Source organism: Rutidosis leptorrhynchoides, chromosome 3, assembly GCF_046630445.1.
Source record: "Rutidosis leptorrhynchoides isolate AG116_Rl617_1_P2 chromosome 3, CSIRO_AGI_Rlap_v1, whole genome shotgun sequence".
In the NCBI taxonomy this organism is placed as follows: domain Eukaryota; kingdom Viridiplantae; phylum Streptophyta; class Magnoliopsida; order Asterales; family Asteraceae; genus Rutidosis; species Rutidosis leptorrhynchoides.
The window spans coordinates 621,808,187-621,823,319 of record NC_092335.1 but is presented as its reverse complement, the minus strand read 5'-3'; the positions used below and the strand labels follow the sequence as shown (position 1 = coordinate 621,823,319).

Here is a 15,133-nt window from a genome sequence, read left to right as displayed (position 1 = left end):
CTGTTGGGTGTGAATCCCAAGTCAGAGTGTTTTTATCTTTCAAGTTTATATATATAAACTATTAACGTAACATTCAGCACTGAAACATTTAGTTAAGAGGTGAAAAAACACACTTTAAACCGTATATGAAAGGGATGGATGGAGTACTTGTTAAGAGATTCCAAAATGTAGACACTGAACGAGTGTAACACATTTCTAACTTCTAAGGTCAAGTTTTACGTTGTTTTTTTACTTGTTTTACCTGCAGTAACATTTTATCGAAGTGAGGAATATGGACCCACTTACACTAACTTTGTAATTTATAAACTGCCCGTAGTTTACTGACACCTGCCCGTTGTCAGTTGTTTACCCTTCCCATCTGCCCGTCCACCACCCTCTCCTGTTTTTCTGTACTCTACTTAAATATGACGCAATTCAACATTTTTCCCCATTCACCACCTTAAATCTCTCTCTCCGGTGGCTGTTTCCGGCGAACGTCCGTCGTTACCACCCAACCCAATCAAACCCCACAAAATCAAAAACAAAAAAGATTAAAACAATGGGCCAAAAACTTAGCTGCAATTATCAAGATGAACATGGGTTGTTTACTGCGGTTCAATTTGGTGATATGGAAATTGTGAAAACTGTTTTAGAAAAAGACCCAAATCTTGTTAAAAAAACTACTGTTTATGATCGCCATTCTGCTCTTCATATTGCTGCTGCTAATGGTCAGATCGAGGTGGGTACTTTCAAGATTTCTTGATTTCTTATTTTTTATTGTTAAAGTTTGAATATTTATTCTAAAAAGCTTTCATTTTTGGCTGATTTGATTAATGGGTGTTGTTGAATTTGTTTTTTTATTTGAAATATGATATGGGTTTTCAAACTTTTTTTTCAGATTCTTTGTATGCTACTGGAAAACGGATCAGTCAACCCTGATTCTTTAAATCGTCATAAACAGGTGTGTTTAGTGTTAATTTTTCATTGATTGAATAATTAATGTTGAGCTTTTGTAAGTTTTGATACTCTTGTTGTCTAAAGTTTATTGATTTTGTGTAATTTGATTATTGGGTATTATTATTATTAGACTCCATTGATGTTGGCTGCAATGCATGGAAAGATCAATTGTGTTGAGAAACTAATTGAAGCTGGTGCAAATGTATGCCAATTTCTTCTTATACTTGAGATTTTATAAAGTAGAAATTGTTAATGAGTTTTTACTTTATTTTAGTATTTGATTGACTAAATTTGGAAATTTATGATAATATTGTTGACAGATTTTGATGTTTGATTCAATAAATAGAAGAACATGTTTACACTATTCTGCTTATTATGGCCATTCTGATTGTCTCCAAACCATTCTTTCATCTGCCCAAACTTCACATGTTGCGGTTTCTTGGTGAGTTCCCTTTAGATTTATTAATTAAATCTTTCAAAAATCAAATTTTTTTTATTCATATTGGGGGTTTTGTATTTCAAGGGGTTTTTCAAGATTTGTGAATATAAGAGATGCTAAAGGTGCAACACCATTGCATTTAGCCGCCCGCCAAAGACGTCCCGAATGTGTTCATATACTACTTGATAATGGAGCTCTTGTTTGTGCATCAACCGGTGGATACGGGTACTCATTACTATCACTTAATTCATAGTTTGTTTCTATGTATAACCAATATATTCATTATGCGTTGTTATTTAAATTCGTGTATGCAAATTTCAGTCTACCGGGTAGCACTCCACTTCATTCGGCTGCAAGAGGGGGTTCAATGGATTGCATTAGAGAACTTTTAGCGTGGGGTGCAGATCGACTTCATAGAGATGCATCGGGGTAAACTATTATTTTTTGTATACTGCTAAGGGCTGTCGTTAACATGCTTAAAATACTTGTATATAGCAGTTGGTTATTAACTTTATGATGGTAGTTACCTAATTGTACAAGTGATTTAAGCATGTTAACGACAGCCCTAACGCCCGGCGTTAGCAAAATTCTATTTTTAACATATGTGATGTTAATATGTAGTTTTGTCGATAATATCGGATTACATACTGATTTTTTTTTTTTTTTTTTTTAATAATTACAGAAGAATTCCATACATCGTTGCGTTAAAACATAAAAACGGGGCTTGTGCAGCTTTGTTAAACCCTTCATCGGCGGAGCCATTAGTTTGGCCTTCACCATTGAAGTTTATTAGTGAACTTAATCAAGATGCAAAAGCGTTACTAGAGCAGGCTCTAATGGAGGTTAATAGAGAAAGGGAGAAAAACATTTTAAAAGGTTCGGGCTTTTTGGTATCATCTCCGTCCCATTCTGATGCTACCGGCGTCGATGATAACATCTCAGAGGTAAATATACTTTCAAATTTCTGATTCCCGTTATTCAGTTTTGTACCTTGTTGATTTTCGGATCTGTTATTTATATCAGTCTTTTTTGCCCAAAATAAGGAGGTAAACATATTTTTATTTTCAGTTTACATCACATATTTTGTACTTGTTTTATTGTTGTTACATACTTACATGAATGTATATGTATATTTTTGGTCATTATATTGATTAATTTCTTAATTAGGACCAAACACCCTCTAAATAGTCAAGAACATGAGACAGTAAACAAATGCATAAAGACAAAAAGGAATGGCAACTTTTAAATTTAATACCCCATACTTAAGATTTTTATAGGTTGAATTGGTCATAGTTGATGACTTTTGGACATTGTTCAACAGATATTTTTGTTGACTTTAAGCAACTTATGTCTACACTCAATGTATATTAGCTTAATTAATAAACATCTAAAATATCTTTTTATTATATTAAGCTTAATTAATTAAATTAATTGATTATTTGCAGGCCAGCGATTCGCAATTATGTTGCATATGCTTTGACCAACTATGCGCAATTGAGGTACAAGATTGTGGTCACCAAATGTGCGCTCAATGTACACTTGCGTTATGCTGCCACAATAAACCTAACCCAACAACCTCGATCCAACCCATACCCATTTGCCCGTTTTGCAGAAGCAATATAGTACGATTAACAGTCGTGAAAGCTAAAGTCAACTCTGCTGACCAAGAACTCGATTTGTATTCCTCTCCTAAGCTTTGGAAATCAAGAAAGTCGCAAAATTTGAGTGAGGGTAGCAGCAGCTTCAGGGGGTTATCGGGTGTACCCTCGTTTGGGAAAATGGTGGGCCGTTCGGGTCGGGTATCTGTTGAACCCGAATGTGATAAACCGTGAAAAAGGATCGGGTCAAGGTGGGCCAATTGGGCATTGTGTATAGAAAGATCATGTGTTAAAATTTGTTGGTTGGGGCAATAAGTAAAGGAAATGGTGAGTATTGTTTGGTTGTTTATTATGTTTACTTCAAGTTGAAGAAGTAAAAAGGTTCAATGGGAGCCTTTGGGTAGTTAATTACTTGTTATAAAAGTATTCTTTTTTACTTATTTTGTTACCTATAAAGCTAGAAAATTCAGATTCATCTATGTATTATTAAGGAAAAAGTGGTGAGTAGTAAATTGAACGCACCTATTTTTATAAAATTCCGTGATTTTGATTGTTAGTAGTTTTTTTTTTTTTTTAATATATATAATATAAATATAACAGTCATTTTTTGATACATTTACTTGTTATGAAACATGATTATGTATGACGTGCCCAGTTGTACGTTATACGACTTCAACCGTATGATGTTCAGTTAAATTAGGACACGAGTGTGAATCGGTTTCATTCTACCAAGATCAACTTTATGTCCTACAAGGTGAAAAGGCTTTTAATTTTTTTTTTTTTTTGCCTCTGTTTGGGAGCAAGTCTGATTTTATGTTTCTGGATCAATTTTCAGATTAAGTGATATGAAAATAACAATTTTCACTTTTTTTAATTAACAGATATAAAGAAATAGATAAGTAAGTGGAAGATATAAAGAAATAGATAAGTAAGTGGAAAGTAAACTGGAGAATATGTATATTGTATGAGAGTGGATATAGAAAGAATGAGTTGGTTGATAGAGCTTTTTTTCTTACTCTAATTGGAGATAGTTATCCGAAACTAAACATGTGTAGTTATGATTATTATTATTTTTTTACCCTTTTTCATTTTTTAGAGAATTATAAGTGTTTTAATTTTTTTTGAACGACAATTTTGACATTGAATTCTCTTATTTTGCCACTCACACACTCGTTAGGAAGAAACTCCTCACACCCATCGCGCTGAGCGTACCCGGAATGCTTTAGGTTAACTGCTTACAGAGTGAATGTGTTTCGATCGGGTTAATTTCATAATTATTATCATTTCGATTAAATGATGACGAGTATGGTCAAGGAGAGTGAACCGGTTATTGTTTCTCTAATTAATCCAAGTGAGATCTCGAGTGCGCCGGTTAAAAAAACGAATCAACAAAAGAGGAAGAAAAAATTGATTCAAGTTACAGAGATGGAAGAATTCGGTGTCTTTATTAAGGATATATGAGCTTGGAGGTCTCGGTTTCGTGTTTCGTAGCGTCTTTTCGGTTTTGAGAATCGTTTTCTTTCTGTTAGCATTTTGTCTCGGTTTTGTTAAGATGAGGTTCGGTATAGATAGTTTGTAGGTTAACTGCTATCTAGGTACGAGCCAAAATATATATATATATATATATATATATATATATATATATATATATATATATATATATATATATATATATATATATATATATATGTGTGTGTGTGTGTGTGTGTGTGTGTGTGTGTGTGTGTGTGTGTGTGTGTGTGTGTGTGTGTGTGTGTTGCTATTAAGGTTTCATCTGAGTCAGTGTGAGGATAACAAGATTTCGACTACTAAGATGGTTAAAAAATGAAAATAACATAGTAATGAAAATATTCAAAATATCTCAGAAGTATAAGATAAATTTTCAAAATAAAACACGGTCGACATGTGACATCTGACAGAATTAGTAAATCGTATAGCCCAACAACATGTACAACATATAAGTCCAAGAGTCCATCCTTTTCTAAAACCAATTGGTGATAGAGGGACTTTCTCTTTGACTTATATGCATACATTTGTTTTTGTCCATGACCGATGTGGGATAACTTCCCAACACGCCCCCTCACATCGAGGCGTGGAACGGTTGTAGAGATGGCGGCACGATAGAGGCCTGACTCGATCTCTTTGTAGCGACGGCGGCACACACATGGGGGCCTGACTCGGACTCACTTTGTAAAACCGCTAACCTGAGCTCTGATACCATGACAGAATTAGTAAATCGTATAGCCCAACAACATGTACAACATATAAGTTCAAGAGTCCATCCTTTTCTAAAACCAATTGGTGATAGAGGGACTTTTCCTTTGACTTATATGCATACATTTATTTTTGTCCATGACCGATGTGGGATAACTTCCCAACAACATCTAAAGTCAAGAGTTTGATGACTCATATTTAAATGGTTTTCTATTCTAAGCTAATAAATTAAAATAATAATATCAATTATGAATCAGGTCTTAATGGTTAAAAGTAGGGGTGGTCAGTATTTGGTTTGAAACCGTGGAACCCGAAAACCAAACCGAAATCAAACCGGAAAAAAACCAAACCGAATTTTAAAAACGGTTTTCGGATCGAGTCAAACCGAAACCGAATTTGAATTCGGTTTTTGGTTCGGTTTTCGGTTTTGGAAATTCTGAATTCGGTTTAACCGAAAACCGAATTCAAAACCGAATTCCAAATTTTTATATATTCAATTTGTATATTTATGTTTTAATGTCATTATAATTTGGGATCCAATCAATAAAATATGTTCTCACCCAAATGACGATTTGGTAACTCACATTATAATTATGTTACTCAAATTATTATATTCTTCTTCTTAATAACAGAAGCAATACACGTCATAATTAAGCTGTAAATATTAATAAATCATCGAATTCTTGATAATTTAATAGTACGTCATTGTTTTAGGATATAAATAACTAAGACATCAGTAACGCCACAGTTAAACTACCATCGTTCTCAGTTTTTTCATAGTATTCGGTTTTAACCGAAAACCGAACCGAATCCGAATTTGAATTCGGTTTTCGGTTCGGTTCGGTTTTAACTTTGAATTCGGTTTTCGGTTCGGTTTTCGATTTTGCCCAAAAAAATTTCAAAATCGAATACACCGAACTGAATAAACCGAACAAACCGAAAACCGAACCGATGAACACCCCTAGTTAAAAGTTACTATTACTCAATTTTGGTTTCTTGGATCGTTTTTTTTAAAGCAGTTTGTTATAGTTTTGATTCGGTTTAGATAACATTAGAGTCGGTATTAGAATTTTGCATATTGGCCGCTTTTTAGGTATGAGTTTCATCGAAGTTCTCTGTTTTATCTCTTATTGAAATCGTTTTATTTTCGTAAATGTTTTTCGTTTTTCATAAAAGTCATCGTTACTTATATATAAAAAAAAAAAAAAAATCAGGTCTTGCTATTTACCCACTATATAGGTAGTTTGTTGTTTGTTTCGTTTAGCTTGTTACTTTCGGTTTTTTTGCGGTTTATTTTTATGCTAGATTTTTGATTATTTGATTTGTATAGAAAATTAAATTAATGTTATACGGAGTATGATATAATGTAATGGTGATAATATTAATAAGGTTTAATTTTAATATATATTAAACAATAAACAATGTAAGCAACAAAGACCTGTGTAAAAGAAGTACACTTCTTTTTGATCAATGTACACTTTTTATCATAAACTCAGAATTATACCCTAGATTAATATAGTGAGTTGAACTTATATTATTATTATAAGGGTTTTGCTAACGTATGTCATGGTGGCATACGTTAAGGTGCATTGAATAAACTCATAATTTCCATATACACTAAAACAAGAACAGAATTTGGTCGTTCAAGTGGTGAAAACGACACCCAAACACAAGGGTACAAATGATAACTTGGCACAAACTCAAGGGGTATTACATGTAACTTCAAGGGGTCCAATCTATAACTACTCAATTACATGAGGGGTACTAAACATAACTTTTAAATTTAATATAAAAACTACTCCGTATTAAACAAAACCCACCATATATTTTGACGGGACTTATCTTTTTTCCGCCGCGAGTTAAACTTCTCTGTCACTACCGTTCAACTTGAAATAATTTTACGAACACAACGCAACTACCTATGCGCGAAACGCACTGTTTTCAAAAAAAAACTTAAATATTTCAGAATATTTCTCATACATATACGCACACGTATAATAAACAACCTAAATAACCGCATCATATCGATGATTATGTTTCCTTATTTGTGCGATTTTTCTGGCGTTAAAAACGCGGAGTATATTAGGTACCAACAACGTGTTTCCAAACATATCCATAGTAACGTGTTTTTAAATCTGTAAATACATAACGCTATGTTAAATATGAATATTTTCTATATATACTAAAACAAGAACAGAATTTGGTCGTTCAAGTGGTGAAAACGACACCCAAACACAAGGGTACAAATGATAACTTGGCACAAACTCAAGGGGTATTACATATAACTTCAAGGGGTGCAATCTATAACTACTCAATTACATGAGGAGTACTAAACATAACTTTTAAATTTAATATAAAAACTATTAAACAAAACCCACCATATATTTTGACGGGACTTATCTTTTTTTTCGCCGCGAGTTAAACTTATTTGTCACCGCCGTTCAACTTGAAATAATTTTACGAACACAACGCAACTAGCTATGCGCGAAACGCACTGTTTTTCATAAAAAACGTTAAATATTTCAGGTTATTTCTCATACATATACGCACACGTATAATAAAAAAACCTAAATAACCGCATCATATCGATGATTCTGTTCCCTTATTTGTGCGATTTTTCTGGCGTTAAAAACGCGGAGTATATTAGGTATATTAGGTACCAACAACACCAAACATATCCATAGTAACGTGTTTTTAAATCTGTAAATACATAACGCTATGTTAAATATGAATATGAAATTCGAAAGGCCCGCTGCATCGCGCGAGCCGGTATTTTTCTAGTTCCTATAAATATTGGAATTTGTAATAAATGCATACATAAAAATAGAAATTATCAGATTGAATTAATGAGTATAAATACAAGTAATAATATATAAGTAAACTTTTGGTTCATTTAATACACCTTAACGTATGACACCATGACATACATTAGCAAAACCCTTATATTTCAAATTAATATTTTTATTTTCTTATTTTATATTAGTTTAATAGTCAATTATTCGATAAAACGTCTAAAGTATATTAATTTAGAACCATAATGAGTTTTGCAGGCAAAAAAGCAAACAGTTTTCTATCATTAGCTTGAAGACGTTAGAACCACATCTTCTTTGACAGACATAGTTACAGACATCAGGCATAAACATCTTGAAAAACAAACATCACCTTATTTTAACGAGTCTATGTATTTGAATAAAGCTGATTTACTTGGTCAGTTAAAAACTATGTATGTGGTTTATGTTATGATTAGCATAAAGTGTTTTAGGATTATTTTTTTTAGCGATAATGCATAAGTTTCTGTATAAAGTTGTTAATCTTGAGTTCTAGATAGTTGTTTTTTTAGAACGGCAACTTTGACATCGAATCTTCTCATTTGCCACTTACACACCCGTTAAAAAGAAACTCCCCGCATCCATCGCGCAAAGCGTACCTGGAATGCTTTAGGTAAACAGTATGGCCCGCACATAGTGAAAGATTCAGAGGGAAGTGCCAAGTTGGGAGAAGGGGAGAAGTAATTTTTTTTTTCTCTTTTTTAACTCCAAAGGGGTGGTTGAATGGTTGGGTGCTTGGAAATCTTCAAATGAGACTCAAGTCCAATCCCCACCAACCTTACTTTGGGGCCTTGCCTTAAAAAAAAATAAAAAATTCTCTTTATTTAAATTTATTTTCACAAACACTAAGATCAAGTGAAAATATGAACATTTAAAAATGACATTTTGTGAAAAATGTTATTATTTTGGCGAGAAAACATTCGAAGAAATAATATATAACATTCATCGTGATGAAGGTTATTCTTCGTTTTTTTTTAAGGTTTAAAAAATAGGTATTAGAAATTATCGTTTAGAAATTAGGATTTAGATTTAGGGTTCAAATTGAGTTTTTAACACGAACGGTTTAGAGTTTAGGGTTTTGGGTTTAGGGACTAAACTCAACTCACGAAACCCTAAACTCTAAGGTGTCGTTTGTTTTTCATATTGAAGACCTTATTATGTCTTATGTCTGCGGACGGGAAGACGTTTTCATTGAAGACGGTTTGTTTTTTCGAAGACATAAGACAAAATAAGACCTTTAAACATCTTCAAATTTGAAGCTTTAAAATACGGCTTCCAACTTCTTAAGACATTTTTATCTCTTACATTTACATTATTATTCTTTTGTAACTAATTCACTGCCAACCTTATCATCTCTTCCAATTATTCCCCCAACCTACTCACACCACCTCCGACGGCGGCGGCACCACCGACGGTATGACCTCCGGCTGCAACAAATTGATAAATTTCTTTCGCACATGTCCTTTTTTATTTATTCTAAGTAAACTATAGGGGATGAAACGAATGTAAAATAAGGTTTTTTGGTAGAAATTAAAGAATTCGTCAATTGATTTTAGATATGAAGAACATGAAAGAATATTGATATGTAATGAAGGATTTGTTGGGTATTTTATTTAGTTTCCAAATATGAGGAAATTAAAACCAAGCCCAAGGCCCAACAAATTAGGCCCAAATGTTGGTTGACTTGGTCAATCATTTGAGGGCATTTCAAATTTCAATTGGGTGCAGCTGTTTTATTATCAAGAGAGAAAGAAAGATCACAGAGAGATCAAGAAAAAGAGTCAAAACCCCAATTCCCGTCTACAGTGACAGCAGGCCAGAAAACCTTCGATCCCCGGAGATCCGACCGTTGAATCTTCTTCATTTTTGGGCTGTGTCTTCCTGACATCAGTGCCAACATTTTCAACCGTTGAATTCGTCTCAAGTGGTCTGTAGCTCGAGTTACATCAGGTCGAACAGCAGCAGAATTTTGGGTGATGAAATTCTTCTTTTGTCTTTAATTTCTTCATATACTTGTTGATTATTGTTGTTCAAGAGTATGATGATGTTGTATACCTCTAGTTGAGCTAGAGAAGGATTATTGTATTGCTCTCTTGTTGATGATAGTGGAACATTAAGTGGCTTACGAGTCCCGTGGTTTTTACTCTCGATTTTGAGAGGTTTTCCACGTAAAAAGTCTCGTGTGTATTGTGTGTGCTCAATTATTTTGTATTTGCTGATTTGGGACAATTGGGGCTGATTTGTGGTGATTGTGGTATACCTTATTTGTTAGTTTTCTCACAAGTTCATATGGGTCGGGAAATGCTTGTCAAACGGATGTTTGTTTCCGTTTTGTAGATTACCCGTTGTGACCATTTTCCCATCAAATTGGTATCTAGAGCTAGGTTATTTGATTTGACTTGTGTGAAAGATGGAAGCTAATACAAGTAAGATGATTAGTTTAAATGGTTCAAATTATCATGTTTGGAAAGGTAAAATGGAGGATCTTCTTTATGTGAAAGATTATTATTTGCCTGTTTTTACTGAGGATAAACCTGAGGAAAAATCTGATGCTCAATGGAAAATTTTGCATAGACAAGTATGTGGGTATATTCGGCAGTGGGTTGATGATAATGTAGTGAACCATATTAATGGGGAGACTGATGCTAAAGCCTTATGGAAAAAGCTTGAGCAGTTATATGAACGAAAGACTGGGAATAACAAGTTGTTCTTAATTAAGCAGATGATGGCTTTGAAGTACCATGATGGGACTCCTATTACAGATCACCTAAATGCATATCAGGGTATTATAAATCAGCTTGCAGGTATGGGTATCAAGTTTGAGGATGAGATTCAGGGTCTCTGGTTTCTTGGTACATTACCGGACTCTTGGGAGACTTTTAGGACATCTTTGTCCAACTCTGCACCGAATGGTACTATTACCATGGAATTGGCTAAGGGTAGTATTTTGAATGAAGATATGAGAAGAAATTCACAAGGTTCCTCTTCACAGTCAGATATCTTGGTCACAGAAACGCGGGGGAGAAGTCATAGTAGAGGTCAGGGTAAAAGAGGCAATCATCATAGCAGCTCACGCAAAGGCAAATTTGCTAATGTTGAGTGTTATAATTGTCATGAAAAGGAGCACACAAAATGGTATTGTCCAAAGTTGAAGAATGAGAAGAAAAAGGCATATGACAAGAATAAACAAAAGAAAAGTGATGGTGGTGATGATGATAAGGTTGAAGTTAACGCTATCACAGATGAGTTCTTTGTTTGTATTGATTATGATATGATCAATCTTACTCATGATGACACGAGTTGGATTGTTGATAGTGGTGCTACATGTCATGTTGCAATTTGTAGAGATCACTTCTCATCTTACACTCCAGGTGACTATGGATTTGCTAGGATGGGTAATGCCGGGTTATCAAAGATCGTTGGTATTGGAGATGTTTGTTTGAAATTTGACACGGGAATGGAGTTAGTTTTGCATAATGTAAAACATGTTCCGGATATGAGACTTAATGTTATTTCAATAGGCATTCTTGATGATGATGGTTATTATAACGATTTTGGTAATGGTATTTGGAAACTAACTCTTGGTTCTATGATAGTGGGAAGAGGCAAGAAAGACTCAAGATTATACATCACGCGTCCGAAGATCATCCAGAACATTGTTAACGCAGTGGACAATGTTGATTCTACTGAGTTGTGGCATAAAAGACTTGGCCACATGAGTGAAAAGGGGATGTCTATCTTGTTCAAGAAGAATGTGTTGTCGGGTGTTAGTGGTATTGATTTGAGTAAGTGTTCTCACTGTTTGGCAGGGAAACAGACCAGAGTTGCGTTTAAGAGTCATTCTCCTTTTCGAATGGAGAACATACTTGATCTAGTTCATTCGGATGTTTGTGGGCCTATGAAGACTAGGACACTTGGTGGATGTTCCTACTTTGTTACATTCATCGATGATCATTCCAGGAAGGTGTGGGTTTATACCTTAAAGTCAAAGGATCAAGTATTTGAAAAGTTTAAGGAATTTCATACACTAGTTGAAAGGCAAACGGGGAAGAAACTCAAGTGTATTCGGACTGATAATGGCGGTGAATACATTGGCAGATTTGATGCTTATTGTAAGGAGAATGGTATTCGGCATCAAAAGACTCCACCAAAGACACCTCAGTTGAATGGCTTAGCAGAGAGGATGAACAGAACTTTGGTTGAGAGAGTTAGATGTTTGCTTTCACATGCAGGGTTGTCCGATTCCTTTTGGGGTGAGGCTTTAAATACGGCAGTTCATATTATTAATCTAACCCCTTGTGTTCCTTTGCATTTTGATGTTCCTAACAGGGTTTGGAGCGGCAAAGATGTTTCTTACCGTCATTTACGAGTTTTTGGATGTAAAGCTTTTGTTCATGTTCCCAAAAATGAGAGGTCAAAGCTTGATATGAAGACTAAGCCATGTGTATTCCTCGGCTATGGTGAAGTTGATTTTGGGTACAGGTTATATGATCCAGTTCAGAAGAAACTTGTACGAAGCCGAGATGTTGTTTTTACAGAAGATCAGATGTTAAAAGATGTTGAGAAGACAGATTCAGTTCCTCAAACTAGTGCTGATCTTGTTGATTTGGATCCAGTTACTCCACAACATGTTGGAGATGATGTTCATAATGATGAACATGGTACTGATGATGATTATGCTCCGGAGCAGGTAGAGATTCCAGTACCAGATGTGCCCCCATTTGTCCCACTTAGGCGGTCTACCCGAGACCGTCATCCTTCTGTTAGATATTCTGTTGATGAGTATGTATTAGTTACTGATGGGGGAGAGCCAGAATGTTATTTAGAAGCAATGAAAGATGAGCATAAGAAAGAGTGGGGTGAAGCTATGCAAGATGAGATGAATTCTTTGCATGAGAACAATACTTATGAGCTGGTGAAGTTACCTAAAGGCAAGAGAGCTTTGAGAAACAAATGGGTATTCAAAGTGAAGACTGATGAGCTTAATTCACAACCAAGGTACAAAGCTAGGTTAGTTGTTAAAGGATTTAGCCAGAAAAGAGGTATTGATTTTGATGAGATTTTCTCTCCGGACGTGAAGATGGGATCTATTCGAGTGGTTCTTGGATTAGCTACTAGTCTTGATCTTGAGGTTGAACAGATGGATGTCAAGACTGCTTTTCTTCACGGTGATTTGGATAAGGAAATCTACATGATGCAACCTGAAGGTTTTCGGGTTAAGGGTAAAGAAAATTATGTTTGTAGACTTCAGAAAAGTTTATATGGGTTGAAGCAAGCACCGAGACAGTGGTATAAGAAGTTTGAGTCGGTTATAGGAAAGCAAGGCTACCGAAAGACAACTTCAGATCATTGTGTTTTCTTTCAGAGGTTTTGTGATGATGATTTCATTATATTGTTGTTATACGTTGATGATATGTTGATTGTTGGTAAAAATATGAAAAGAATTGCGCAGTTGAAGCGAGAATTGAGCAAGTCTTTTGCTATGAAAGACTTAGGACCAGCAAAACAGATTCTTGGCATTCGGATTTTTAGAGATAGAGGTGCTAAGACGTTACATATATCACAAGAGCAATACATTGAAAAGGTGCTTAGTAGATTCAACATGGAGAATGCTAAAGTGGTTAGTTCTCCTCTTACTAACAACTTTAAGCTAACAGATAGAGATTGCCCTACTTCAAAGGAGGATGTTGAGGAGATGGATATAGTTCCATATGCGTCAGCGGTTGGTAGCTTGATGTATGCTATGGTGTGTACTAGGCCTGATATAGCTCATGCGGTAGGTGTTGTTAGTCGGTTTATGTCAAATCCGGGTAAGAAGCATTGGGAAGCAGTTAAATGGATTATGAGATACTTACGAGGTACTTCAAAGTTAGGTATCACATTTGGAAATGGAGAGCCGGTGCTTGTTGGTTATACCGACTCAGATATGGCAGGAAACAAAGATAACATGAAATCCACTTCTGGATATTTGATAACTTTCGCAGGGGGAGCAGTTTCATGGCAATCAAGGTTACAAAAGTGTGTTGCATTGTCTACAACCGAGGCTGAGTATATGGCAGCAACAGAAGCGTGCAAAGAACTACTGTGGATGAAAAGATTTCTACAAGACCTTGGATTTATGCAATCACGATATGTGGTTCTTTGTGATAATGAGAGTGCGATTCATTTGGCTAGAAATTCTATGTATCATAAGCGGACATAACATATAGATGTGCGGTATCATTGGATTAGAGAACATCTTGAAGATGATTCGTTTGAACTTGATAAAGTTCACACCGATGATAATGGTTCCGACATGTTTACAAAGGCTTTAGCAAGTGAGAAGCTCAAGGTATGTTGCTCGATCGCTGGGATGGCGATTCCTTCCTCATAATTGAAAAGGGGGAGATTTGTTGGGTATTTTATTTAATTTCCAAATATGAGGAAATTAAAACCAAGCCCAAGGCCCAACAAATTAGGCCCAAATGTTGGTTGACTTGGTCAATCATTTGAGGGCATTTAAAATCTCAATTGGGTGCAGCTGTTTTATTATCAAGAGAGAAAGAAAGATCACAGAGAGATCAAGAAAAAGAGTCAAAACCCCAATTCCCGTCTACAGTGACAGCAGGCCAGAAAACCTTCGATCCCCGGAGATCCGACCGTTGAATCTTCTTCATTTTTGGGCTGTGTCTTCCTGACATCAGTGCCAACATTTTCAACCGTTGAATTCGTCTCAAGTGGTCTGTAGCTCGAGTTACATCAGGTCGAACAGCAGCAGAATTTTGGGTGATGAAATTCTTCTTTTGTCTTTAATTTCTTCATATACTTGTTGATTATTGTTGTTCAAGAGTATGATGATGTTGTATACCTCTAGTTGAGCTAGAGAAGGATTATTGTATTGCTCTCTTGTTGATGATAGTGGAACATTAAGTGGCTTACGAGTCCCGTGGTTTTTACTCTCGATTTTGAGAGGTTTTCCACGTAAAAAGTCTCGTGTGTATTGTGTGTGCTCAATTATTTTGTATTTGCTGATTTGGGACAATTGGGGCTGATTTGTGGTGATTGTGGTATACCTTATTTGTTAGTTTTCTCACAGGTTCATATGGGTCGGGAAATGCTTGTCAAACGGATGTTTGTTT

At 35.2% G+C, this 15,133-nt stretch overlaps 1 protein-coding gene across 2 annotated transcripts; it reads left to right on the top strand.

Annotated features, from left to right (window-relative positions):
* The first annotated feature begins 390 nt into the window (after positions 1 to 390).
* Positions 391 to 3,529, top strand: LOC139898954 (putative E3 ubiquitin-protein ligase XBAT31). 2 transcript variants are annotated; one of them, XM_071881758.1, is made up of 8 exons: positions 391 to 718; positions 878 to 940; positions 1,067 to 1,138; positions 1,257 to 1,378; positions 1,460 to 1,600; positions 1,697 to 1,804; positions 2,058 to 2,319; positions 2,821 to 3,529. In XM_071881758.1, the coding sequence occupies exons 1-8, from the start codon at positions 539 to 541 to the stop codon at positions 3,205 to 3,207; spliced, it is 1,335 nt and encodes a 444-aa protein (XP_071737859.1). In that variant the 5' UTR covers positions 391 to 538; the 3' UTR covers positions 3,208 to 3,529. The 2 variants fall into 2 exon arrangements, with proteins under 2 accessions (XP_071737859.1, XP_071737860.1); XM_071881759.1 differs by having other exon boundaries at positions 535 to 754; positions 856 to 940.
* Positions 3,530 to 15,133: the final 11,604 nt, after the last annotated feature.